General features: G+C 41.3%; 1 protein-coding gene across 1 annotated transcript in view; it reads left to right on the top strand.

The window, feature by feature from the left end:
• The window catches only part of pcdh9 (protocadherin 9), a gene marked incomplete at its 3' end in the record, with an annotated part of 203,218 nt that extends 176,619 nt beyond the window's left edge, over positions 1-26,599 (top strand). The window contains exon 4 of the mRNA XM_084541373.1: positions 26,229-26,599. Within this exon, the coding sequence (XP_084397499.1) occupies positions 26,229-26,599 (371 nt within the window). The remainder of the gene's footprint in view (positions 1-26,228) is intronic.
• Positions 26,600-26,827: the final 228 nt, after the last annotated feature.

Below are 26,827 nucleotides of genomic sequence, written 5' to 3'. Positions count from 1 at the left end.
CAAAGCAGCAGAGATATGAAAGCAGGTTATCGCTTCGTTGCGACAAACCATGTCCAATGCGTTGGAGCTGAAATTAAAGGGATGCTATGGCAGCAGTGTTTGGATGCATTTACATGAAGAACAGCACAAAGAACCTTGGGTCACAAAAGAAGAAAGGACAAAAAAAGATGAAGAGAGGAAAAAATTCCGGCTCATGCATACATCTTACAGTATGTGTTATGTGTTCTTTATCTTCTTCTGAGGGCTTTGAACACATGCAAGAAAAAACGCTGTGGCTTGCTTTAAAGATTTAAAGTCACGGAAATGTAACTGGGCACAGTGCAGTAATTAGTCAAATCATTGAATAAATGCATTTTCGAATAATGCATCCAGCCTCTTAACAGTAAAACAGTGAGACGAACATTTTGCCGCGAGTTCACGCATCATCTGACTTGGGTGTTGACTTACTGCAACTATGGTTATAAGGCCATAACTCCATGAAGTTAAAAGAGTTGGCGAAAGGAACTTATTAAGGCTTGCAGTAATTCACATGATCTACATAGTTGTATTTGATCTGATGTGTGTTCTTAATCCTACTTAACATTTCCTTCACTGAATTTTCATATTTTTGCATATTTTATTCAGTCATTAGACCACATTCAAAAAATAACAAACAAAAACAAGCAACGAAGCTCTGCTCTTTTGTCTTAGGGAGCCAGCGCTGTGTGTCAAGTAGAGATGGGATTTATACGGCTCTTTGAAGGGAGCTGGATGTTGTGGATCCTGTTTCCTTCAAAGAGCCGTTCAAAAGATTGGCTCATTTTGATATTTATTTATTTTTAAGATGCCAGACACGAGGTTACTTATTTTATCCTTGAAATAAGCACTGTGATAGGGTAAGATTTGCATCAGAATCATTCAAACTTAGACATCCTACCAGTACATATTCTCTTGCTGGGATGTCTGAGTCTATCTAGACAGATGCTTTATTTATAACATGAGAAATTCGGTACCTTTGCGCTGACCGGGAATCAAGCGCAGGTCCACTGCTTTGCTCACCGCTATATCAGCTCCGTCACCAGCGCGGTCTCAAAGCAAAGTAATGGCTTGCAACTGCGACTCAGTTCCTGTCGATCATTTTAAAGAGCCGGTCAATAGATTTGGTTCGTCCGCGTACGTCACAACTCCAGTGTCAAGTTCCAAGTTCGTGTCATGTATTCTTCTAACGCCACAAGAATTACATATGGATATACAAAATATCAAGCTTCCCCACTGTTGTTAGAGGCCAGTAATCCTGCTTTAGATGTGTATTCTCCCGCTTCAATAGAATCCGTCCGGCGGTGTTGTGTATTGACGGCCCCATTGGCTGAGATGATGATACGCGCAGGTTAATCTAGCGGGCCTTGTTGTTGTGGCACGAGATGAAGGGGAGGATTTAGACAGGGCTCTTCTGATGGCCCCTCATGTGTGCTAATTAACCGGTACAGATTGTGCCCCCCCTCGCCCCCTCCCTTCCTCCTCGCACACAACAGTCCATGCCAGCCCCCTCCACCCCTTTTACAACCGCACACAAGAAAAACCCTTGTGTTCTTTGCAAACTCTTGACACTCATTGTTGGATGTTCAGCCTGCTTCACTTTCTAACGAATTTTCCCGGGACAGCAAGGTCAAAGTCTTCAAATAAATACAATTAGAAGTGTCAAAGGCCTCGACACAACAGGATGTTATACTATTTACACTTAATTACTCTGCTTCCAGCTGGTCAGGACATCCTGCCTTTTCATCCACAATAGTTAAAAGCATTTAAGATCGGATTAATATTTAGAAGGGAATATTTGTACATATATTTTTGTTTTAGTCTTTTATATTTTAAGCAGAAAGCAATCCTTTACTTTTGAATCCTATACATTTCAAGCACCATCAAGGAGAGCACATTTCAGAGCCAGAAGTATTAATGTGCCACTACAAAGCACATGTATCAAGAAGAGCCTTTTCTTTGTGCTTTAAGGTACTGAGAGCACCTGTAGGCAGGTTGAGTAGGAGTATATGTATACGTGTAAATCATATTTTAAATAGGCAAGTTTTTGCTCTTGATGAGTAAGTCTGCTGTCCTGACTTGAGTGGGAAGTTTATTCCACTGGAGAGCCAGGAGAGGGAAAAGGCCAAGGCCAGGTGACGAAGTAATGACACAAAGCTTAAAGGCTTTTGTGGGTTGTTCTTTCGATTATTGTATTTATGCGAAGCAGTCAGGAGCCTGCGTGGATGTTTAGCAAAAAGACCGCTCCTGCATCTACAGTGTGTCTTCTAGTTAAAGAAGACAGATTCCTCTCCGTCCTCGCCGTCTTTCAGCCCCCCCTCCCCTCCTCTCTCCGCTTCTGTGTGTATCTCCGTAAGATGAAGTCTTTAAGACCTACACTAATCCTGTCATTATGCTGTCGTCTTCACTGGCATATGTTATCTTCTCACTTTCTTGGTTATCCTGTGGACTAAAGCAATTACTGCGGCGCAATTGAAACATCAAGTAATTAATTCATTTCCTGTGTTGAGCACGCTTGGTTTGATGCCACACTTCAAGTGTGAGATGAGTGTGTTTATGGGTCAGCTGTAGAGAAGGGTAAGAATAGCAGTCAGGATTTTATGCATCTCTTGGCACACAGGACACCCACCCAAGGCCATGAAGTATATAACATGCAGAGTAATGTCATTTAGACCTTGGCAAGCTTCTTGTGTCCCACTCGGGGGACTATCTCGCCTCCACAGTGCTATCTCTCTCATTCTCTCTATTCCCTCTATGTCTCCTCTGCCTCTTCTTTTCATCTACTCCAATGCAGCATGCCACATTGTTATATTCTTTCCTCAATCTGTTCGTATTCTCCATTTCCCTCTCTCTCTCACACTCTCTCTTTGCATCACTCTTCTCCTCCTCTCATTTTAACTGTCTTACCCCTCTCCCCGTACATCCTCTGCCTCCTGGTGCATGCCGTCATCTGCGACCAGCGTGCCACAGAGAGCCACAACACACTGCAGTGCCATGATCCAGAAACCCCACATTAACACTGGGATTTCACCCAGAGATTATTTAAGTGTGGCATGCCTGCCAGGCAGGGTTCTTCTCTGTAATCTCTGTAGCCCCATGAATAGAGTAGGACTGGGAAAGAGGGGATTTGGAGCAGTTTGAGGGCTGATTGGGTTCGAGAATGGGTACAGTATGGGCTTTTAGGCATTCTCAATATTTCAGTTCCATACGGAGTTGGATTTAGGGGGTGGGGTTGATAGCTCAATGTGTCACAGAGAAACTGAGGTTAAATCCTTGGCAGAATGATCCTCTTCTCAGTTCTCTATGTATCCTTCTGAGGTTTGCAAAGTAATTTAATTTGAGGTAATTGTATCGAGGATCCATAATTAAAAGGATTAAAATGCATGCCATTTATAGATGGGCTAAAATAAATGAAATGATGAGGCCGCTGGCACCGTTTCTGCTTGTGCCCCCTGCAACGTCTCTCCTTTCATATCCACTTCTTTGTCAGTGAATTCAGATTTGCATTATTTAATGTGTCACAGGATTCAAATGCGGGATAAAAATAACAACTGCAGACGTTCACGCCGATGACACCCGCACGTCTGGCAGCCAGCTAAGTATTACCAGTGTGCGCACATTGTGTACATTTCATTTCATTTATTTCATTTTTTTTTTTATGCACTAGCCGCTCGTATACTGTTTCAATTGTGTCTCAGGAAATGTGTGTCTGTCCCTGTGTGATGACAGAGCGTGTCCTCGACTCAACATGGTCACCCTCTCACAGCGGCAGAGGTCGGTGACCCCATCAGAGAGTCAGAGTGCCTGCTGATTTTTTGACATTGAGAGGGGAACAGACAAAGCTACTCATCAAATGTCCAATGACTGAGAGGACTGTAGGAGGAATGGGTTTTGACAGAATGCCATTTACAATTTACCAGCTATTCCTTTCTACTTCGACCGCTAAAGGCTATCTTGCTATCATTTGTTTTGCCCAAATAACAGTGATGCCAACATTTCTTTTTGTAGAGTTTTAGATGCTGCATACGATCCCCTTTAATCAAAAGCTAGACTCAAAAAATAATATAATAATGCAGAGCAACCTATGGGTTTTTACTTCGTGTAACGCCAGGTCTACTCATGTGATAAATTAGTGGTGCACGTGATGGATAGCCACGGTCGCACATAACGTGCAAGTTTGTTATTTTCACATTCATTTGTGGATTGTAAGAGTGGAAGTGCAGCATGTGCATGCCCTGCAATCACCGCATGACAGAGATTTACAACACAGCAGATGTCCATGTCTGTGTGGCTTTAGAAATCTGACGAAAAGAATGCTTATGCACATTTCTGTCTTTGCAGTTGTGGATCTAAACAGTTGTGAGTTTTGCGCCTTTGCCCCCAAGTACGCTCCCACGGCCCGCAGCCTGAGAACCGATGGTCTTGGATAGCAAGCAAGCTTGCAACTTTAGTTTGTAGCATAACTCATTTCAAAATGTGTTTCGGGCAAATGAGACTGATGCAGTGATAGCTGGTCGACATTATCTAGGTCAGTACTGAGTAACACGTAGTAGGAACTGTTTGCATTTCAAACTAATTTTCCCCAGAAGAACAGCAGCAGTGATGTTCTGCAGGCCACATTACAACTACACTGTCCAAGTAAAAGAGAGGGCAGGTGCAAATCTGAGACAGCTGCTGGGGGCAATGACTAAGCTAGTATTGCCTAGCTAGTAGTAATCTCTTTTGCAGTTTATTTATTTATTTTATTTATGTGTTTAGGGAGAATACATTGAAGCGGTTATAAAAATCTATATTTATATAGTGTATACTGTAAAACCAATCCGGCATAACATTATGAACACCTTCCTAATATTGTGTAGGTCTCCCTTGTGCCTCCAAAACAGTTGTGACTCATCAGAGAATGGACATGGGCCTTCTGAGGGTGTCCTGTGGTGTCTGGCAACAGAATGTTGTTAGTGGGGGTCTTTGGGTCCTATGGGTTGAGGGGATGGCGCTCTGTGGATCATCCCACAGTTACTTGATTAGTTTGGGATCTAGTGAATTTGGAGCCCAGGTCAATACCTTGTGCTGTTTTTCATGTTTTTTTGAGTTCTCATGCTGCACCCTGATGGGGATGGCTGCTGCCATCAAGGAGTGTCATTGCTATGGGGTGGGGGTGCCTGGTCTGGTCAAGGTGGGTGCTACATGTCTAAGTAACATCCACAGTATGCCAGGTCCAGAAGTTTCCCTGCAGAACATTGAATTATCACAAGATGGTCAATGTTATTCACTTCTACTGTCAGTGGTGTTAATGTTGTGGCTGATCACCGTATGTCTCACGGAACATTATTAGGATCTTCATTTGAAATGAAAGCTCATTATCTTCATCCTCCTTGCAATTTCATGTTTCGGTGGCATATGGCGGGGCAGAGACATGTGCTCCGAAAGCACCTGAGTGGCGTGCCGCTCTGCTTTCATCCCCATGCCTCATGTTCTCCGGTTGCATGCTGGAAAAGGGGGCTATTACAACAGGAGTGGCAGGGGAGAGCCATGATGGTGGGCGCAGATGTAAGGATTTACGAGCGCCTCGATGCTTCACATTTACACGAGGCAGCGTAATAAAAGTATTCCCTTATCAACGCGTTCTCAGAGCCAGTGAGGGAATATATTCCTTAAGATCAGTTTGATTGACTTGTTTCTGAAATGATCTCTCATCTTTATCGAAACAAGTGAAATAAAAGAGCATATACTGAAAGTACGATGATACTGTACTCGGCTATTGGATTAGTGTTTTAATAACAGGGGCCTATGCTTTCCAATGGGACCAAATGTCCACATTTATCATTTATCTCATTTGTCAGTGACAAATAAGTATGAAAAGTACTGTACTTTAGCACAGTTGAATGACAACGCTCCAGTGAAAAAGACTAATGTACATATACTAGGTCCACTGCTTACCACTACAAAAGAGCCTTTAAAAATAGCCATGAAAGATAATATCTGGGACAGCCATTTCATTAGCCAAAAGATGCTAAAGAACCTGGAATGACATGCATGAAATTACTCAAAAAACAACAACAACATTCTGATAAGTGGGAGTTCTGATGAATATCTCATCTTTTCCTTTTGCCCGATGGTTTTTATTTCATCTAAACAATGACTGCAGCCCACCATATCTGTAACTTTTCTAGTAATCATCAGGGAACAGGCTACCTGTTAAGCTGTGCTCACTGTGGTTGCTGAAGGCAAAGCGCTGCCATTTGTCCACATAATATTTTAGAGGTTGGCGTATTAGCCACCTACAATTGCACTTTTCCATTCCACATATCCCAGGGCCTCCAAAAATCCACATGTTTGAGCTTCACTGCTTTTTAGGTATTTGATATTCATGTACCGTCAGTTGTTTTTTATCGTATTCGCTCCGTCGCTCCGAAAAAACTGAGTGATCTGCTGAGGGATGGGGGTGGGGGGGGAGTGCAGGGGAGAGGAGCCTTCCAATGTAGGTAACAGTTTAAATGTCCTTGACAAGTGCACGGTTTGCAAAGGAGCAAATTTAATTTCCATGGTTTGAAATTTCAAAGGTATCACCTGCTGTAATTGCTTGACGACGGAATCCATAAATCATTGTTCAGTAAGGTCATCTTGTAATTTCTTCCCTAATGCTGGCATTTATTTTCCTAGCATCCTCTCCTTCTTCTGATTTAATCTAGCCAGGTCATTTGAGAGATTAATTGCTGCCATCTTCAAAAACAACAAATTAGTTTCACACGGTCCGACATTAAGACGGAGTGACCGCACGCAAGAAAAAAAAGGAAAAAAAAACACACACACGTCCACCCTGTCAAAAAAGATGTTGTACTACACTGCGGCTGGATGTCACACGAGTTTGTCACTGCTGCAGAGCAATCGCAGTAAAAGAGGCATCAGCCAAAAATGAGATCTCTTTTAAAACGGCCTGCATCTACTTTGTGCAACAGAGCTGGTGGACTGCTGTCTGAATTGTAATAATCCACCTACACATAGTAATACGTTTTCCTTTCCTTTTTTTTTTTTTTGACATTTTGCCTTCAGGAACCCCGTCAAAGGTCAGAAACTATATCAGTTAAATCCATGTTTAATCATTACTTTTGATTAATTTCTTTGCTCAACAAACTATCCCCGACTATGTTTATCTTTTAAGCAAAACCCAAGCAGCATCTCTGCGTGCCCATTAACACATCGTAACGCGATTTTTGTTTTTATTCTCCCTTTCAAAGCTGAGCCGTGTAAATCATTCCTCAAACTGATTATTTGCCATGTGTTTTTACCCACACGTTTCTTTTTTTTTTTTTTGCATGTGTGGGTATAGATGTGCTGATCATATGTAGGGACATATTGTAGCTCCCCCTCACAGATGGAGATTGGAAGAAGCTTCTGGGTTTCACAGCCCTCCTGCGAAGATGTGATGGACACTTAATTACTTGGCTGACAGTAGTCATTCGCCACCTGCACCCAACAGGGGTCTCTGCCAGGCCCTGACCTCCACTTCCTCCCGGTGCACCCATCAAGTCACACAGCAGATTTATGCATATGGCTATCACTCACATCCCATGTTATCATTATCGGGTTTCTATTCCCATTTTTTTTCTCTTTCTTTTCTATCAAAGCCAGCACTGGAAGTAGAGTATGTGACTTGCATACTGAATCTGCGCACATACGCCCATATGATTAGCTAGAGAAATATTTACAAATGTAAAATAATACGATATGTGGATTGCACAATAACGCCAGCATCAGTCTCACAGCCACTTGTCTATTTGGTTCATTTCTGAACTGTAAATACTCTATAACGAGTACATGTGATCTAGCGGCTTTATAAATATAAAGCTGCCAATTACCATGTAACGCCTTAACATCTCCGTAGCCGAGGCTGGCGGTTCTCACAGAGGAGGAGGTGCTAACATTTTTTCCCGTCACCGCCAATTTATCGTCTCAAGCTACTTGAAAAGTTTGACACGTTCACTTATTGCTTTGACAGGTACGCACTGTCGAGAAGTACATAACACAAAAGGAGCTCACGTGTAGGGCTGGGAGACCAAAAACAAGTGTCAGTAAACAGTTTAGTGCCTCTACCTAGCAGTCCATCTTAATCAGACTCGAAAACTATGTTTAACTTTTAAGTTATATCAGTGACCTTGAGAAAAAAAAAGAAATACTTACTGGGCTTCATTTTTCAAGGATACCTTATATCGGCACAGTGGCGTTGTGGTTAGCACTGATGCCTCACAGCAAGAAGGTTCTGGGTTCTGATCCATGGGCCGACTGGGGCCTTTCTGTGTGATGGTTGCATGTTCTCCCTGTGTCTGCGTGGGTTCTCTCCAGGTACTCCAGCTTCCTCCCACCGGCCAAAGACATGCTGGTTAGGTTATGGTGATTCCATTTAATTCTGTGCACTTTTGATAGTATGACTGTTATGTGCCAGTAGTGTTGGCACAAACGCTGACGTGGATCGGGCGGAGACAACAGCAGAGTGGATGGGTTTAGAAAAGACAGCTTTATTCTACTACCAAAGTAACATTCATTCATCTTCTGTAACCGCTTGTCCTGTGAAGGGTCGTGGGGCGGCTGGAGCCTATCCCAGCTGTCATCAGGCGAGAGGTGGGGTACACCCTGGACAGGTCGCCAGTCTTTTGCAGGGCTAACACAGACAACCATTCACACCTACGGCCAATTTAGAATCACCAATGAATCTAATGCGCATGTCTTTGGACGGTGGGAGGAACCCGGAGTACCTGGAGAGAACCCACGCAGACTTCACACAGAAAGGCCCAGTCGGCCGATGGATTTGAACCCAGAACCTTCTTTGCTGTGAGGCATCAGTGCTAACCACCATGTCGCCCTGCTGCCCACCAAAGTAACAAAGAACAGAAAAAAAAACAATACAACAATACACAAAATGTGTATTTTACAGCTTAATTAACTATTGAGATCATGTAAGATCACGACTGCAGCATCTGAATGGAGGCATCTTCCGTCTTAAGTAATCCGCGCAATCGCCCAAGCCTGGGCGCATCAGCTGGGGTTTACCCGATGGGTGGAGACAAAGAAAGACAAAGAGCATGCAACACAGAAACAAACCATGGCACAAGAAACGATGTAGACCAAAAACAAGTGTCAGTCAACTATTTAGTGCGTCTATCTTGCAGTCAATTTTAATCAGACGCAAAAACTGTGAATATTGCATATTTTTAATCTTTAAGTTTTATCAATGACCTTGAAAAAGAAAAAAGAAATAAATAATGTTCCCCACTCTCTCGATTTGTACCAAATCAACAGCTTACTGGCCTTAATTTTTCAAGGATACCTCATATCCATTTCATTCTGGCGCACTTTTAATAGACAGTATGACACTATCCTTTCCCTGAGGTAATTATGAATAAATGTATATGTAGGCAGAGCTTCGTCTGAAATTACAATTATTAACAGAGAGGAGATGTACCTCAGTATTGCAATTACAGAGCTCTCGGGGGATTAACAAGGTTCAGTTTTATTATCGAATTCCTTCAGGCTCCTGGCTGATCAACACAGAATTACATGTCTCACTGTCACCGTGGAAGCCTCAGTTTTTCCTCACTCTTTTCCTCTCCTGCCTGTCACTCTGCCACGTTCTAGCATTTTTAGCTTTTTGTTGCACCACTGTAGGAAGCAGTTACTGTACTCACCATGTCCCCCTTCTTTTCTTTTTTTATGCTAATGCATTGTACTAGTTCCTACACGATGTGTGGGCTTTGCCAGAAGAGCACATGCCTAGAAAAGTACTACAAAATAATTGAGACCCGACATCAAACGCAGTTTTTTTTATTTTTTTCCCAGCTTTTTACTCGGCCCCGGCGCTCATTATGAATCCGCGCAGTCTTTGCTGGGTTGAGACGGCAGATGAAGGGTGCGAAAAATACTTTAAATATACTGCAAAGAAATGTCACACAAGTATTTCTCGATTTATGAAATCCCATCAGTGTCATGCAGGGGGACTTTTTTTTTTGAAAGTATTAACAGCTAATTAAATGTGTTATAAGTTATAAGGGTGATAACACGTTCTGACAAAGTGGGTAATTTAGAGTGAATCTGGTCAAATTAATCAGGTTTCTTAAAAAAAATATATATATCACGTATTCTGACTTAACATTTTAGAGGTAGTAAAAACTGAATTATAGCAGTTATGCTGTATGTAGTTTTCTAAATTCGATTAACTACAGGGTACAGTCCTGGAAACAAAGTGAAATATGGTAGAACAAAAGCGGTACCCTTGTTCTTCCTGTGTACAACAACTGCCACACTTTTTATTGAACTTACTTCAGTCATAATCCCAGTTTGTAAAGATGACAAGTTTAGGAAAAAAACATGAACAAAAATACACAAATTGACCATTAACATAAGAATAGGCTACCGTACAAGCTCTCCTAATTTCCTTTTTCTCCTTTCCTCTTTAATTACACAGGAAGAACAAGGACCTTAATACATGTTTTACTAGTTCTGTGCCCCATAACTACATATTCATTCATTCATTCATTCATTCATCTTCTATACGCGCTTATTCCTGTTAAGGGTCGCGGGGGTCTGCTGGAGCCTATCCCAGCTGTCTAACTACATATTATTTTTTGAAAAAATAAGTATTTTCCTCCTTGATCAAATGTTACAACCGTCGTTCCCATACAGTTTCTTTCACACAACAGCCATTTTATTAATACCTGATCCATATATCAAAATTACCCTACAAATTAGGTGTATTAGACTTTTTTTTTAATATGTGGAACGGCATCCTGCCCTCATATTTTAACAGCAGGTTAGGGAGCTAATTCATTCAGAAGTCACCTGGCCTGTCTGCGCAGAGAGCTCAGCCATCCGTGCACCAAGTTGCGGTGACAGAAGAGTTGAAACTGTAGTCAGTGTGTAGATGTTTCATAGACTGTCTTGCTTAAATTATGAGTCTGTGTATGCCAGATATTCATAATAAAGCTTGGCTGCCATACAAACTGCTGGAATTTCCCGGGAGAAACAATGAAACAGGGTAAGACGACCTTACAGTACAAGAGAAACCAAGGAAAAACATTGATTATCATTGATTATAGTAGTCTTCATCAGGAGGGCGTTCTCACATATTTGCACATAGTACATTGTTTCATAGCATGAAAGTGCATTAGTCACTGTGGTACAATTGTTGTGTGGAGCCCTAAAAAGAAACCGTAATCTGCACGTTCTATGGTAAACCGCAAGCGTCAGCCCCTTCAAGCAAATATGTTTGTATCCAACTCATTAGCAATAGGAATTGGATTATTTTTTAGCTGTTTTTACCAGCAATTTATTGTCTGTAGGGAAAGCACCATCGTCATGATCATATACCACAAGGCAAGTTAACATGTAGAAAGCTGTGGCGATGGACACGGTGTTTTACTGTAGCATCGAAGAACCAGGTTTCTGTCACATCTTAAACTGAGATGTTGATGATTATATTGGAACCACGACCTTTAGGTGTGTAGGTTCAGTTGTCTGTACTTGAACATACATACTGCTGTTACTATACTACTGAATATAGCTACCATAAGCTCAATGTTTGACCTCAGACTCTAATCAGACCCTTAACCTAATGGTTTAGTAGTAGACTATTACCAATTGAAAAATATTTCAGCAACATATAAAACATTTTATAATATAGTCAACATATAGAGGTAACAAACAAACAAAAAAAAAACAAACCACAGTTCTCATAAAGAAGGTGAGCACCACAGGATACAGAATACTGTGCAACAATGACTCCAAATGGTATTATAATAGTTTTAGACAAATTTCAAGGAAATTTCATTACCATGTTAAATTAAGAGACGACATGCAGCTCAAAGATCACTAAATATAGCCCAGAATCATCCAACAGTGAAAGGAGTCACGCTCTATTTTACCATCTAACAAAAACAACACACAACAGAAGACACTAGATATTTTGAATACATACCAGCTAGAAACATGATTACTGACAATTATTTACCCTAAATTGTAATACATACTCATGATGTCCACCTTAATAACATAGCACCAGTGACAATTTCTTCTTCTTCTCATTGCGTTCGGATTGAAATCAATACCGCATAACACAAACAGCCAAATCAAAACTTTAAGACAGGGTGTAATACAGAGAACCGTGAAGCGACTGGACTGAACCACTGAGCAACATTTGCAAGACGGCCGACCGGGTGTCAGACTGCGTGTCGAGCGTATTCTACGCAAGGGCTTGTAGGCCATTTATGTATTTTTAGCCACATTAGTGACAAGGTCTGTCAGGGCAGCGCTTTGGCCAGGCCTTATCATGAAATCTGGCGCGGCATATTTGTCGTCCCGAGAGGACAAATTAGAGACAGCTGCTGATTAAAATTTCCACTCGTCCACTGGAGGATAAAAGAGACAAAAAACCTGAATGTGTTGTCACATATTTGTCTCATTGACTGTAAAAATGTAAAAAGAACAAAACAAACAGCCTGCATGTATGTGTGTAGTATATATATATACACGTGTGTCTGTGTATATAAATATATATATATATTCAGTGTGGAGACGAGCAGACACACTCACTGACTTAGATCAGAAATTAGATTATAAGGTCAGTGGCTGAGTCTAATGTAGCTGAATATTAGAGAGAGAGATGATTGTCTTTTCTTTTCTTTTCTTTTTTAACATGGCTATTGTTGTCATGGGGACTGAACGCTTGCTCCAAGCTGTGTCACACAGCGTCTCAAAATGTGTCTGAAAATCTGTTTTACCGTCCTTATTTTTCCAGATTTAAAAAAAAGAAAAGAATTATTAACAGACACAAAATGGTAAAATATGCAATATGTTGTGGACATATTTAACTATAATAATAATAAATTAGTGTCACTAATGGATACTGTATATAGATATATTCCTGTGATTCCTGTCTTGTGTAAAGCCTAAAAGAGACATAGAGTCTGTAACAATGCCGGCAGATCTATCGGAGTGCTGTCACTGGTGCTGTGTTGGGATGTGATGGGCATCAATAGATTCAGATTCAGAAAACTTTATTTGTCCCCAATTTAAGGCACAAGTGAGCAGCATGACGTGCAAGTGCACTTTTAAGGAACCAAAAAATAGAACAATACAAAGTATATACAAAAACAACTACGTCATAAATGTACTAACTGTCCATCGATGATGTGACTGTGTGAATAAAGTGCAAATGTAAACAGGAATTGCAGGGATTATATATTTACATGTTTTTGCAGAGGTAGTATGGGTAATAAATATAATAAAAAATACAATTAAAATTAAAAGTGGAGGAGTGTCCGTGGGCTGCTTGTTGGTAGCAGTTCTCTGCTGAGAGTCTGTTGTCTGTGTGGTTGGATGGGGCGTAGGTAGACAGAAGGATGATGATAACACGAAGATGGCAGCACAGATAACTATCAAACTGACTGTCAGGATGTCAGATGTGTTACTTGTATTGGAGATGACAGTGCAATCAAAACTCTTTCAGACAAATCTGTCCATCCAACTTTTATATCTAAAAAAGAAAATTTAGTGTTTTGTTACATAAATACCAAGTTTAATTGGATAGTAAGTCCAGAAAATGGCACCTACAATGACATATTGTACCTACTGGTAAGAGAAATGGACTACATGAAATGATTTGTGTTCCTAGATGTTGTCTTTACAAATGCTCCAGGGCAGAGTTAACAAATGTAGGAATAAATACCAGTATATGCAAAAAAAGTTATTTTTAGTTTACATGTAATATGTAAATGTGTACAGGGTAACACAGGCTACAGTAGCAATTATAGTATGTGCTGACTCATGCACAGAGTCTGCAGAAATATGCAGAGGCATGTCTGGGAGACAATATTCCGACGAGACTGAAAATGCTTTCGATTGTGATACATAGAAATGTAGGCAGCAGTCCGCGGTGGCTTGTTTAGCTCCTGCCGGGCAGCAAAGACATCCAGCATCACCTCCCCCTTATTAGGCTTGGATTGTTGCTTGGTCATAAAGTGTCGTGGATGTGAGGTGAAAAGCGAATATGTTTCGCAGCTCAGTTCCGTCGTCATCGCCCCATTTACTGATGCCTCCAGGCCACATAGTAGTCGTTTTTCACTGGTTTGTTAACTGACCTTACTTTTTGCACCTTTTTTTTTTTTTGTCCAGTGCACCGACACATAGTGCAGTGTTCTTGTTTGCCTTAACCGATTGAATATGTGCTCTGCTGCATGCACTAAAGGACCAGGAGCCCATGACAACAGTCTAATCTGACCTTCTTCGCCCCATTCCTCCATGTTATCAGCCCGGTACAGTTTGTTTTTGATAAGGAAATCCTTCCACGTCTCCACCTGCAGCTTCACTGCATTTTCACTTCACTTACGCTGACTGTTGAAGTTGCTTGTTTTCCCATAGGAAAAGTTTTATATAACTAGGAGGTATGCCAGTAGTTTCTACCTTTTTGATGGATTGATATGGGCTGAGGAAACTCTGATTTATTATGGATTTTTCGTTTGTTTGCTCTCAAGCTACACAAAAGTATCCCTGTTGAGTTCAATTGAAACTCATGATGATTTCATAATGCAGTACACTGCATTTTGAATAAGTATAATATGTTGCTGCGGGTCACTGCTCTGTTTCAGCTATTTTTGTCAAGTGCACCACACTTGCTTATTTGGAACATCAGACTCGTATCTCTGGTTTGTCAGCTTTGTTTTTCAGCCATTGAAGTCGTGTTTTTTTTTTGTTGTTAGTGTCATGCACTCTTCGTCACCGCTTCGAGGCAAAAGACGAGTGTTTCCTGGGAGAGTGTGGAGGTGGCATGACCCAGGACTGCAAATGAGATTTGAGGTGTAGGTTCAGATGACCAGGAAAGGTCAACGTCTTTTGGGGCGCCCCTATGCTGTTACTCTCACATCCCTAAGCTTCTTCCCAAGCAGGACAAGAGCCAGATCATATTTACTAGCATTTTTCTTTGGCTGTTAGTAGTGATAGGAACTCTGGGGTCAGACAGGCATCAAAAGGCACATGCATCTTTATTTAACCCTTAAACAGGCGTGAGTGGAAAACAAAATAGCAAGAAATAGTGTTATTTTTCTTCTATTTAAGACCTAAGTAAAACATTTTTTGTATTTTATGAGTGGTATCTACCAGGATCCATTGCCTTTTTAAGGTAATAAATCGCAGAAATGGTAATCATCATATTTAATTTGAAGACAAGCGGTGCACCTATGAACCGAACTTTAACTTTTTGGGCATACAAAGAACATTTCATTTGGACAACTGATCAAAACATGGCACATACAAATTTACAACCACAATGCCTTTTTCTTTCTCTTCTGTCTATATTCTATGTTGTGGCACAGTTAAAAGCAGTTTTGTGGGCTTTTTCCAGTGACGGTGCACGGACAAACCCCACATTTACTGCAGGTGATTGTCTGTCCGTCTAGACAGAATCTGCACCTTCCCTTGTCAGTAAAGACTGGGATGTGATCCACTTGATCATAGCGGACATCAGCTACTGGTCTTGGGGTTGTTGGTCTTTTAATGCATCCAGTGGGACTGTGCACATTCTCTTCCCTTGGAGGGCCTTCCCTTCTTCTTTCCACCATGGATAAGTGCATCCGCGACCTCCAGCTTGAACACCTTGAGCATTTTGTGCTTTTGCACAATGCCTCTGGAATCTCGCCGACACAGCAGCCATCCACTGTTGATTGCTATATCAGCCATTCGCCAAAAGAGGCGCAGGTACCACCGGTGGGACTTTGCAGGGGAGCGATACAAGGCCAAATACAGTGCAAGTGTAGTGGCTGCTACGATGTTTTATGAAGCAATATTCTGGGAAAACAGGCTTGTTATCACTGACTGGTTATGCTGCAACCAAAACATCAATTCAGAGTCAATACCAGTCCATATATATATATATATATATAGAAACATCAAGTTAGCTTTTAATGTTTGAAAGTAATATACTAAATCTTGAAAGAACCGTTTAATTTTTAATGTCGCTAAAACTCTGCGACTTTGATTGAATATTCCACTTTTTAGCGGAAGGGAAGTAAACCCCCAGAGTGCCGCAGTGATGGAAACACTGAGTAAAAAAATAACACTGGGAATAACAGCAGTGGGTGCTTTCAAGTGAAAAAAAACCATCAAAAGTCATCAGCACCAAGACAGAGCGGCTGCAAGTCTCAATTTCTAAATCTGACCTAAGATTAGTAACGTAAGTGACTGAGAATAACAAATGAACTGAGCCTTATGTGAACAGCATTTACCAAACAATTGATATAGTTTGATAAAAAAGATAAAAAAGCTGTGATGTTGGTAGCATGAGCCGTTAGACCGCGTGCCATTTTAAAGCACTATGGTCTATTGTGCCAGCAGACCTTGCTGTACAACTACACAGTTTAAAATACTTTGCACACAAATCCACACAAATGGTGCTGATCCTACAACCAGTTAGCATTAGGTAAATATTAGGGGAATAAAAAAGGACATATGGACATTATCCTGTATACAAAACACTGACTTGATAAATGAAAACGATGAGAAATGCTAATCACATTATTATTATTTTTTTTACTTCATTCCCAAGAAACCTTCAAACATCAGTTGCACACATATTTCCTCACCACTACTCTGTGCTTTTAACTTTGAAAAAAAATCCGTGGGTCCATTAGAGAGTATCTTTAATTGAGTATTTGAATTACAAATTGATCTGAGAATAGTATTAGTGAGGTCTAAGCCAATAATATTTATCGGTGATCAGGGGAATCATGCGTATCGCTGTCATTTCTTATGACAGCCGTCGTGCCGTTTGCCTTTTCTCACCTTAACTTCCCTTTTCTTCTCTTCCATCTCGCTTGCTCCTGATTTCGTTCTCCCCAACCGCCCTTCCCTTCCATTCTCCAGCTTTGTCTTCTTTTTTTTTTTTTTTTTTTTCTATTTTGACTACCTCCTGCCCTTCATCTCCTCTCATGAGGAGCTGCTGCCTGGCCTCAAAGGGAGCACTAGAAAGGATCCATCAGCCAGACTGGTATTCTCAGGAGAATGCATCCAGCGTGTTGCTCTGTTCTGCTCCGCTCACTATTATATCTTTCCAACCCCAGATAGCCTTTACTGTAGATCACAGGGCCTGTTTTCAAATTTGCTGCAAAGCTGTATGGAGCTGTAATTCTATGCCTTGTTGGACACCAACCACCATACCGCTCACACATTTCCCCAAGCTATTTACAATATATTTGCTCTTGGTGTGAGCGGGATCTTTTGGAATACAGGTTATGTTTATAATACTGTATATCATTACATGCCTTGGTGTATGCAGTAATGGATGGTAGATAGTATATGTATGTATGTTCTGTAGAGAGGAGAATGAAAGGGTCGCAAAGAAAACCTACAGCAGATTTAAAGCATACAGAACGAATCTGCCAGACATATCTTGAGGGTTTTTCAGCGGCAGCTGGAGACCGCGCTATGGAATTTTAAGCCTCCATGCTGGACCAAAACAAAACCTCATTCATCCCCAAATAACAACATCTGGGCATGCTTAACAGCATGGATAAATAAACAAGCCCCGTGGACACTGAAACCCCCGCATTCAATCACTCTCACTCCCTCACCGCTTGTTCCCCCTTGCCATTCTGAAGGCTGTATGTTGTTGGTGTGGGACTGGCACATCAGCGCTGATAGTGTGCATCCAATTAATTAGCCAAACGTTATCTCATTAGTTCTAGCCAGAAGACTAAAACAAGAATACTCCCTTCTAGTTGCAAACAACCTCTGGTCAAAAATAAGGGTGATTCTCTCCTCCTCTGTAACCTCTGTGATCTGTTGATGCTGAGTAGGAGGACAGAGAGAGAGGCATGTAAATGCTGTTTGGTCAGAGCGTATTCCTTGTGGCTCACATTTATTCCGCGGCTTCTGCAGAATTAAATAGACCAGCCTCCGGCGCGTCCTAATGACACCCTATCAGGAGGCAATCTAATGGTTTCTTTGTCTTTAAGGTATCTGTCTTTGTGGACATCTGCAACATTTGCACAGCGCTGTAAGCAAAAGTCAGCACCATCTGACACAGTTCTGAATCCCTTGCATTCCTCAACACCTGTGCCTCAACGTTATTTAAAGCACTCAGGGGCTCTGCACCAAACACCAGCCACCGGCTATTTGCTCGTGTGTGTGTGTGTGTGGTGTGTGTGCGCTTGTGCACATGTGTGACTTCTGGAACATAGTAACCATGAGCAACGAGCTACGCAAAGAAAAAGTAGCACAAAACCCTGTGGAAGCCATTTCATGTGAATGAAAAGAACATCATCTTACATATACTCCTTTCTCTATGAAGAAGGCATGCTGTTACGTGCAGGTGCATTAACTCTTTGAAGGTGGGCATTATTACAAAAAGTGTTTTGTGCTTTACCTTCACGTTAAAACTCAAATAACAGCAAAACTTCTCTGCTTATATATTTAAAACTTAATTTAAATCACCCTAATGTTGAAGTACAGCAGAGCTAAAGGTCTGCAACTGTTTCAGAGGCATTTGCCCTAAAACGACTTCACAAGTCCCAAAAAAGAACCCAATGTCTACATTTCACTGTGCCGGACGGAATCTATTTCAGATTTACGAGTTTGTTTGTCAGGCTGGAGTATAATGGAGTACATGCCCAGCGGTCTCTTATCTGCAGTTGTAGTGTCATGGTGTGTTGGTGCTTATCATCTGTCCGCAGCTCCTCAAGGTTCCTCCAGGACTGGCAGGATGTCACTTGACGCCCGCAGGCCTTTGTTCAAGTCACGCGGCTTCTTTCGGCAGTGACAGATCCTTGATTACGCCATTTGCCCGTGCAGCTATGTCAGCTGGGCGCGATACTGAGAATGAGTAGAGTGTATAATCAAAATGGGAAAATGACCGGCGTCGGTGACAGTGCGTCCCATCGCCGCGCCGTACACAATGGTGACGCGGGATGTCGTTCTGATTACAGAGCGGGAACTCAGAGCGTAATGAGGCTAACAAGCAGGTTCACGAGCACAAGAAAATCTGAAGAAGGCAGCTGTTAACGTACGTGGTCAGGTGTCTCTTAATTTAATTGTTAAGTTCAGCTTGAGCTATACAGAAAAATGCAGGGCGCCTGTGTGTGTGCATTAACGCTAAATATGAAAACTCCCAACAATAGCAGGTGAAACTAGAAGAGGATGAATAAATGACAAACTGCAAAATTTGTACAGCACATAATGAGGAGTTCAGGTAGATTGCACACTGTGCTTAATAAATGGGCTCTGAATTTGGACTCATTCTCTTACAGTGTCAAAAAGTCTGCTCCAGAGGGAAGAAGAGGACTAATGGGAAAATATCCTACCTCTTACTGTGTCCTTTCAATTAAATGCACTAGCATATTGCTGCACCCTTAATAGGACTTGGTGTGCTAATTTTTTAATGCCCAGAGTGCTTCTTTTGTTTGTTTTTATTTTTATTGAGGCGCCGGGCTCGTAGAGAGTAATACTTTATTATTATGGGAACAAAATAATTGTCTGATTTTCTTCCCACAGCTGTTAAATCAGAGGCAGATATCAGGCGTCCCAGAGTTGTTGCAAAACTTCTCAAACAAATTATCATTATTGTTGTAAAAATGCACCGATGAGACATTGCAAGAAAACGACCTCGGCCTGAATTTGGACCGTTTCATTTGTTTTATCCCTTGAATATATATCCTTTAGGTTGCAAGTCCGGAATAAACACGGTGAAGCAAAGACAATGGGACTTGCTGGAGACGTTTCACAACTCATCCAAGCGGCTTCTTCGCTTAAAAAAGACCGGAGTGGGGAGTATAGTTTTCTTTTAACCTGAAACTCACATGACTCGGGTTTGCTAACAACTAGGGGTGGGACTTTAATGCGTTAATTGCGATTAATTAATTACAAAATAATTATCGGGTTAAAAAAATAACGCATTTAATCGCAATTTGCATTCCAAACAACGCGGACCCTTTGTCAGTGCACGATTTCCTGGTACACCGATTACACTGATGCACACGTCAGAGCTCGGCTAACTGTGTCTCTTATTTGATCCACTAAAATCCATTTAAATTGAAAAAAATTTGCTTTTGGGGGCAAATATTGTTATGCGATTAATCGAGATTAATTGATTACAAAACCTCTGTTTAATTAGATAAATTTCTTTTAATCGAGTCCCACCCCTATTAACAACATAATACTCACCTGCAATAGAGGACATTGTTCAGATCAACCTGGTAGTGTCCTGTTTTTCCACAACTGTTGCTACTGTAACGACTCATGGCTCACAGTTTGAATTGTATTATCATTAATATTAGGAACATGTGTGCACACATGAAGCTGTGCACATATGTTCCTAATATTAATGATAATACAATTCAAACTGTCCGTCCACCAGTCATTTTGGTGCGGTGAACCCTCTCCCACAAAACTCCAATGCTTTCTTTGAGCTTTGTTTTTCATGTAGACCATAACCTGGATGACTGATAATCATTTAGTCTGCAAGGTTTGTGCTTTCAATGCTACCACTTAAGGTGGCAGGGGGCAGCCAAATTTCTCATAACCTTTATATTCAGCCATAGCCCTTGAAGCCAGACCAACTTCCAAGCACGCAATTTTAGACGGAAGTCATTTGATCATGCTCAGTAACATAGATGCAGTCAGACATAGTCATCTGATCTCCATGGAGACAAAAAAATTGCTCTGGTTTGTTGCAGGACCATCCAAAGCATGCAATGACGCTGCCATAATTAAATCTAAATGGCGCGTTACCAGACTCACATTCATACAAGAATTGAGTCCGGCTACACCAGGCTAATTTAGCCATCAGGTATATTTCAACTTTCACGTTGGCCACCCCAGGTTGGGAATTATTGGCCAGTGCTATATCTCTCCTATAAATGCATGGAGTTTTAATCCATCAGCTCTGTACTTTAAGTGATCTTTCAATCAGGCTTTGCCGCTGCATTTTCTCAAACAGCAGGTATGCAGGGATTATTAGGGAAAATGGCTGATTCAAATTATCCTCCGCTGCCCACTGGGGCCACTGATTGTACCAATCTACATGCAAATGGTCATGTTTATTACATCAGGGGAATAGCAAAGCACAAAGTGTCCTTGATTAATGACACGCTCTGCTTTTGTAAAGAAGAAAAAAAAAAAAACACAGACATTAAGGTCATCTAACGCTGCTGTAAATGATACTGAATTGTTAATGCCACATATATGCAGTATCTACACTTTCTTCTATTTATGTTACTTCCCAGGCATCCTATGATTAAGACGTCGGAGGAAATGCCATCAGTGACATCACGATTATCACCCCTTCATTATAATCATTTATCTAATGATACAAAAAAAAAAAAGCGAAATGTCACATAAATGGCAGGTCTGTAACTAGTTCCTCGGTTCTACACTGCACACCACGTACATGTGCGCGGCCCTTTCCATTTCTACCATCTTTCTTCCTTAACAGCTCCCCAGATGTCTACTCACTCGCCTACAATCTCATTTGAGGAATTCATCTTGCCGTCTCCCGGGAACCATGTATTATTTCTCTCTGTAGTTCCTCATGCAACTATGATAATGTGTGTCTTGGTTAGACTCCTCACATGCCAATTATCGGCGCCTGTTATTGTGATGGACTCTACATCCATGCAGAAGAGTGACTGACTCTCCGGGTTTCTTCACATCATATATCAGAATGGGCTTTGAAAGCCAGAAGCCAGTATTCTGGCAGTGAGGCTTAGTAGAGAATAAGGACATGCTCCTATTAAACTACATCTACATCAATTCATATTGTCTTACACATGACTGACCCTCAAAGATCCTGTCATAAAAAAAAGCAGGGGAAATGAGCCAATAGGTAATACCATTTTCTCTCCTTTTCTTCCTATTCAAATTTGTGTTTACATTTGAATAAGAAGACGTGTAGTGGGAATAGGGAGGGAAAAAAAAACAACTCTCAGTATGAAAATTGTTTTATTTTTGCCAAGGCAAATGCCTGCTTTGTCAGGCTGGTGATTCAAGTATTGACACCGAGAAACAAAACATGATGCATAAATATTAACTATGTGGAGACTAATTCAAGGATATCAAAGCAGATCACAGTTACAGAAAGACTGGATTTCACATGTGTCAAGAAATATGATTTTTGTGAGCTGCACATTTACATGGAAGGGCTGCCTACCAGATCAGACTAAAAACTTTGTGGCGAGTTTACAGTTTGCACTTTGCCAAATGTCAGCAGATAAAAAGATTCAGTTTGAGCATGCTACTCTTAAATATATATATATTTTTCTAAAGCAGAAAAAAAATAAGCATGTCTTACGTCTGTTAACATACAAATGCGGTTTATTTCCGTTGTTAGATTGACAGAGCCCCAACAGTAAAGTTGTGACGTTCGCGAACGAACCGAATCTATTGACCGGCTATTTAAAACATCTTCTTTAAGACATCACATGACGTTATCCGAGTTTTCCACTCTGCCTCTACATGACTGTCTCAGTACTCAGTATCTGTGTCAAGGAGGGGAAGGTTTTTACCGAATTTCGGTAACTACAGTATCTACCTAGAATCTACAATTCAAACTCAGATATCCCAGCAATAGAACAGTAATGTATATATATATATGTCAAAGTTTGGATGATTCTGATCCACATTTTACCCTATCATCCCTCCCAGCAGGGGCGGATGGTGTATAGGGGCGATTTGGGCGACGCCCTACCAGCTGGGAGAAAGAGGATTTTTTTTTTTTACAAATTCTATCACAGCAAAAGTAGTTTTCAGTGTTCTAGACATATTATCTGTCATTGTCCAATCAGAATCGTCAGGTTCAAGTCGCGTTTCAAATGGTCCCGCCTCTCTGGGCGAATTCATCAACGTGGAAAATTGCCCCAGCTTCTCCCATTGACTCTCATGTTAAAAGTTTTTTTTTCGGAAAATGAGCCTTCAATGCATTTTCAATGAGGATTTGGGGCTCGCCCTAACGCGCTTGAGTCATACGTAACTGAGCAAAGAGATAGCTGCTTGATTGGACAATTCATCAATCAATCACGTCCATCAGGAAGCATTCGCGCAATTTTCGTCGGTCGGCTGCATTGACTGTATATACCAGAGAACGTCTAATATGGTAGACGAATATAATATAATAATATGGTGGACGGGCTCTGGTATATATATATATATATCTATGTGGAGAAGAAAAGGGTGAAGGAGTTGGGACCCGACTGTCCGGACTTAAACATTTCGCAGCAGGCTAGCCTACTGATTGTGGGAGGACATACACAAGGAGCTTCACCTCAAACGTGTATGCTAAACGGCTTTTTTTGTTTCCCCTGCGTGCTGTTTCAAAGTCCCGGGACAGAGATGTTATGGACTACAACGGGGATGAAGGACTTAAAACTAGGGCCGGGACTTTAACTTGTTAATTAAGATTAATTACACAAAAATAACGGGTTAATCATTTTTTACGCATTTTAATCACACTTATTTTTGCACCGCGGAACGTTTCTCACTGGATGAGTTCGGCGGACCGATTATACTGGAGCACCAACTAGCGTTCATTACTTCAGACTACAAACAACAGTGAACATGAACGAAGAAGCTGATGAAACCGCTTTGGTTGGCCCCGTGAATGGGAAATTTCAGTCATTATTCAGTGGTATACTAAAAATCCATATGAAAAAATAACTTCTCACTGTTCTCAGGTCAAATATTTATATGCGATTAAAATGTTTGATGTATTAGCACTTTTAAACTTGCTGGATTTTACAAGGCAAATAAATTAAGTTAAAACTTAGTTCCATGGCCCCATTTGTCTTTGTAAGGAGATGTTCTATTTTGTCTTTATTATTTTGTCAGAATGCACCAGAATGCTTAGTTTGTACGTGAAAATCACAAAAATCTACTGGGAGAGGATGCCCCCAGAGCCCCCTACAGGGGTTTGATTTACAAACTTTGCGCCCCCCCTAATACAAAATTCACCAGCCGCCACTGCCTCCCAGTGATTATTTCTCGGCTAAAATAAGTTACCCCATCTTCAAAATAAATAAATATCAAAACGAGACAGTCTTTTGAACGGCTCTTTGAAAGGAACTGATCCACAAGATCCGGTTCCCTTCGAAGAGCCCCAAATCCCATCTTTATTCACAACCTCGACAGTGAATAATGCACCGTATTTGCATTCAAAGCAAGGTCTTGAGCCGAGCTTCAAATCTTTATCAACCAATTTTTGACCACAAGGGAGCAGGGTGAACCTTTTGGAGTCAACTGGAAAGGTCAGCAAGCAAAACAATCAGCTGATGCAATTGAAAGCTGCAGAGTTGGTTATCGATTCTCAGCGGGATCGCCGCTAAAAAGCCTTTAACGTCACAGTGAATCTGTTGATTCAGTGTGAAAATATAAGTAAATGAAGCTTACGCATCAGATTGTTCTTACTGATGTCATAATTTTTTGTATAAGTCCAAACATCACTTTTCAATATAGTACAAGCATATTATGCAGCTATTTTAATTTGTGCATTATTCTAAAGTATTTTCTCAAATTGCTGGCAGCATTATGTTCATTCAAAAGACTCTATATATAAATCAGAAGATAATTTCACCACTACTGTCTGCTCCTGTAACAAGCTCTCTTCTTTAAAAAATACTCTCAATTTTTCTACGTCAAAGCGATGATGGGAAAAACAGGTCCATGCAAAAAAAACAAAAAAAAAACACACCAGCCAATTAGCTCTTTCTGAAGGGACGGCACAAATTAGGACGAATAGTTATAATTTTCTCTTTCAGGACAAATAAACGATTTATTGCCTTCTAAACCTTGAAAACCGTGATATGCAAACACAGACATAACTGGTTTCTTCTTCTTCTAATAAATTTGACAAAAAGAATATTTCTTTAAATGACAGAACACCACCTGCATTGTGGACTGTTTGATTCATCAGAGGAGTAGTCAGAGCAGCACTGAGCAAGAGAAGAAAGATGATTTGCTCTTTTTATCCCATTGGTTTTGCGGGAAAAAAAAAAACATTTTCACTGAAAACAGAAACATAATTCATGCTCAAGAAACTGAGCACAAAAAGGACCAGAGGACAGAAATTTTGTTGGTTTGGGATACTGAATTTTAGGCAATATCTCTGCATTGTTGCACCATCTCTTACGGTATTTGTCATTTTGTTAATTTTCTGTGTTAGTTTTCCCGTGAACCCATTTTACAGTGCACAAAAAACAGACAAACTGGTACAAAGACACACTGCTGGTTGGTCCATTAAATCCAGTCTCGTAACTTGGACTTTTTGTGTGCTGGAGTGTCTCAACTCAGCAAAGAAGTTCAAACAATTGATCTAGTTGACTCTTACTCAAATGTCCCATAGGTTGTTCAAGCGATGCCCCTGATGCCTGGTGCATGTTCAGTAACAAGGTTTTAATATTTGCTGCACAAGATTACCATTGAAGAATGGTGTTCATCATCCTGTCTGACCAATACACTGACACCAGAGACAGGGTTTGCATAGTGTATCCTGTTTGTGGTTTGCTTTCGGCAACAGCACTACTTTGGTTAAGGTTGGGTAAACACTGTGGCTTAGCTGTGCAACACATCCCGTTTGGTGCACCAGTCAGGCTGTACATTTTGCCAAAATTGTACCAAAGCCCAAGATCTTTCCTTGCCAAACCGGGCCACGAGTAACAAGACATAACACCGCTAGGTAATACGAGAATATATTGTAGAGAAAGAATGTTTTCTACCTTTTTACATGCACCGTATCTGCAGCGACCGGTTTCATTGTATCACTGCAAAAATGTTATTTTCTGTGTCATTCAAAGGGCCTGAGCGGCTGTGGCTCAATAGATAAAGAGGGCTGCTCATGAACCAGGGGGTTAGTGGTTTGATCCCTGGTACATGGATGACATGCCAAAGCCATGTCCTTAAGCAAAGCATTGAACCCGGAGTTGCTCCCAGTTCTCTTGGCATTGCTACGTGAATGTGCATGTACTTGTGTGAACGAACTGCTAGACGTGTCCTTAAGACTCCAAAGCATAGAAAAGTGCTGCATAAATACCAGACCATAAATACAAGACCATTTTACTCCTTTTCAGAATTCACTTGAGGGTTTCTGGCCTTACGCTATGTAATCTTATATAGGGCTGGAGTGAACAGGTTACGCAGACAGCTGCTCTCAATAACGTCTAATTTGTTACTTTCTCTCTTTCTCCTTTTTTTAGACGGTCCCCTGGGACCACGTGGCCTAGTGGAAGCTACAGAGATGTGCACACAAGAGTGCCTTGTCTTGGGACATTCAGACAACTGTTGGATGCCCCCAACGTTGGGAACATACCAGCAGCCCAAGTCGCCCGTGTCCAGCTTTGGGTCTCAGAGGGAGTGGGGCCCCAAGGAAAAACTCCTCAATGGACATACTCTGACGAGAACCTGGAAAAATGAGAGCGGGCGGTCAGAGCATTTTGGTGACAGGAAGCAGTTTGGGAGCGGAGAGGGACACTTCACCAGCAGTGGGATGGCTGATATTCCATTGGTGAGTTTGAAGTCCTGCCAGCCCACCTCCTGTCCAGACAGCCCAAAGGACCAGCAGCTATAAGAGGGATTTTGCTTCTACGCTGTGGAACGTCCTTGCATCTGGACGCAGCAAACAAGCGGAGCATCTAACCAGAGCTCCTCCCCCGTTTCCCTTCTCCCCCCTCCCCCCCATCTCTTTCCACTTAAGTTGATGCTTCTGCAGTTTGATTGCCACATGTGCTACTGTATGTAGGCCACAAAATAGTGCTTATGCCGTGTTCTCTACAATCCAACTTTATTATGGCTCTAG

Source organism: Chelon labrosus (assembly GCF_963514085.1).
Source record: "Chelon labrosus genome assembly, chromosome: 3".
In the NCBI taxonomy this organism is placed as follows: domain Eukaryota; kingdom Metazoa; phylum Chordata; class Actinopteri; order Mugiliformes; family Mugilidae; genus Chelon; species Chelon labrosus.
The sequence above is the reverse complement of the archived record's forward strand: the minus strand, read 5'-3'. Positions and strand labels throughout refer to the sequence as shown.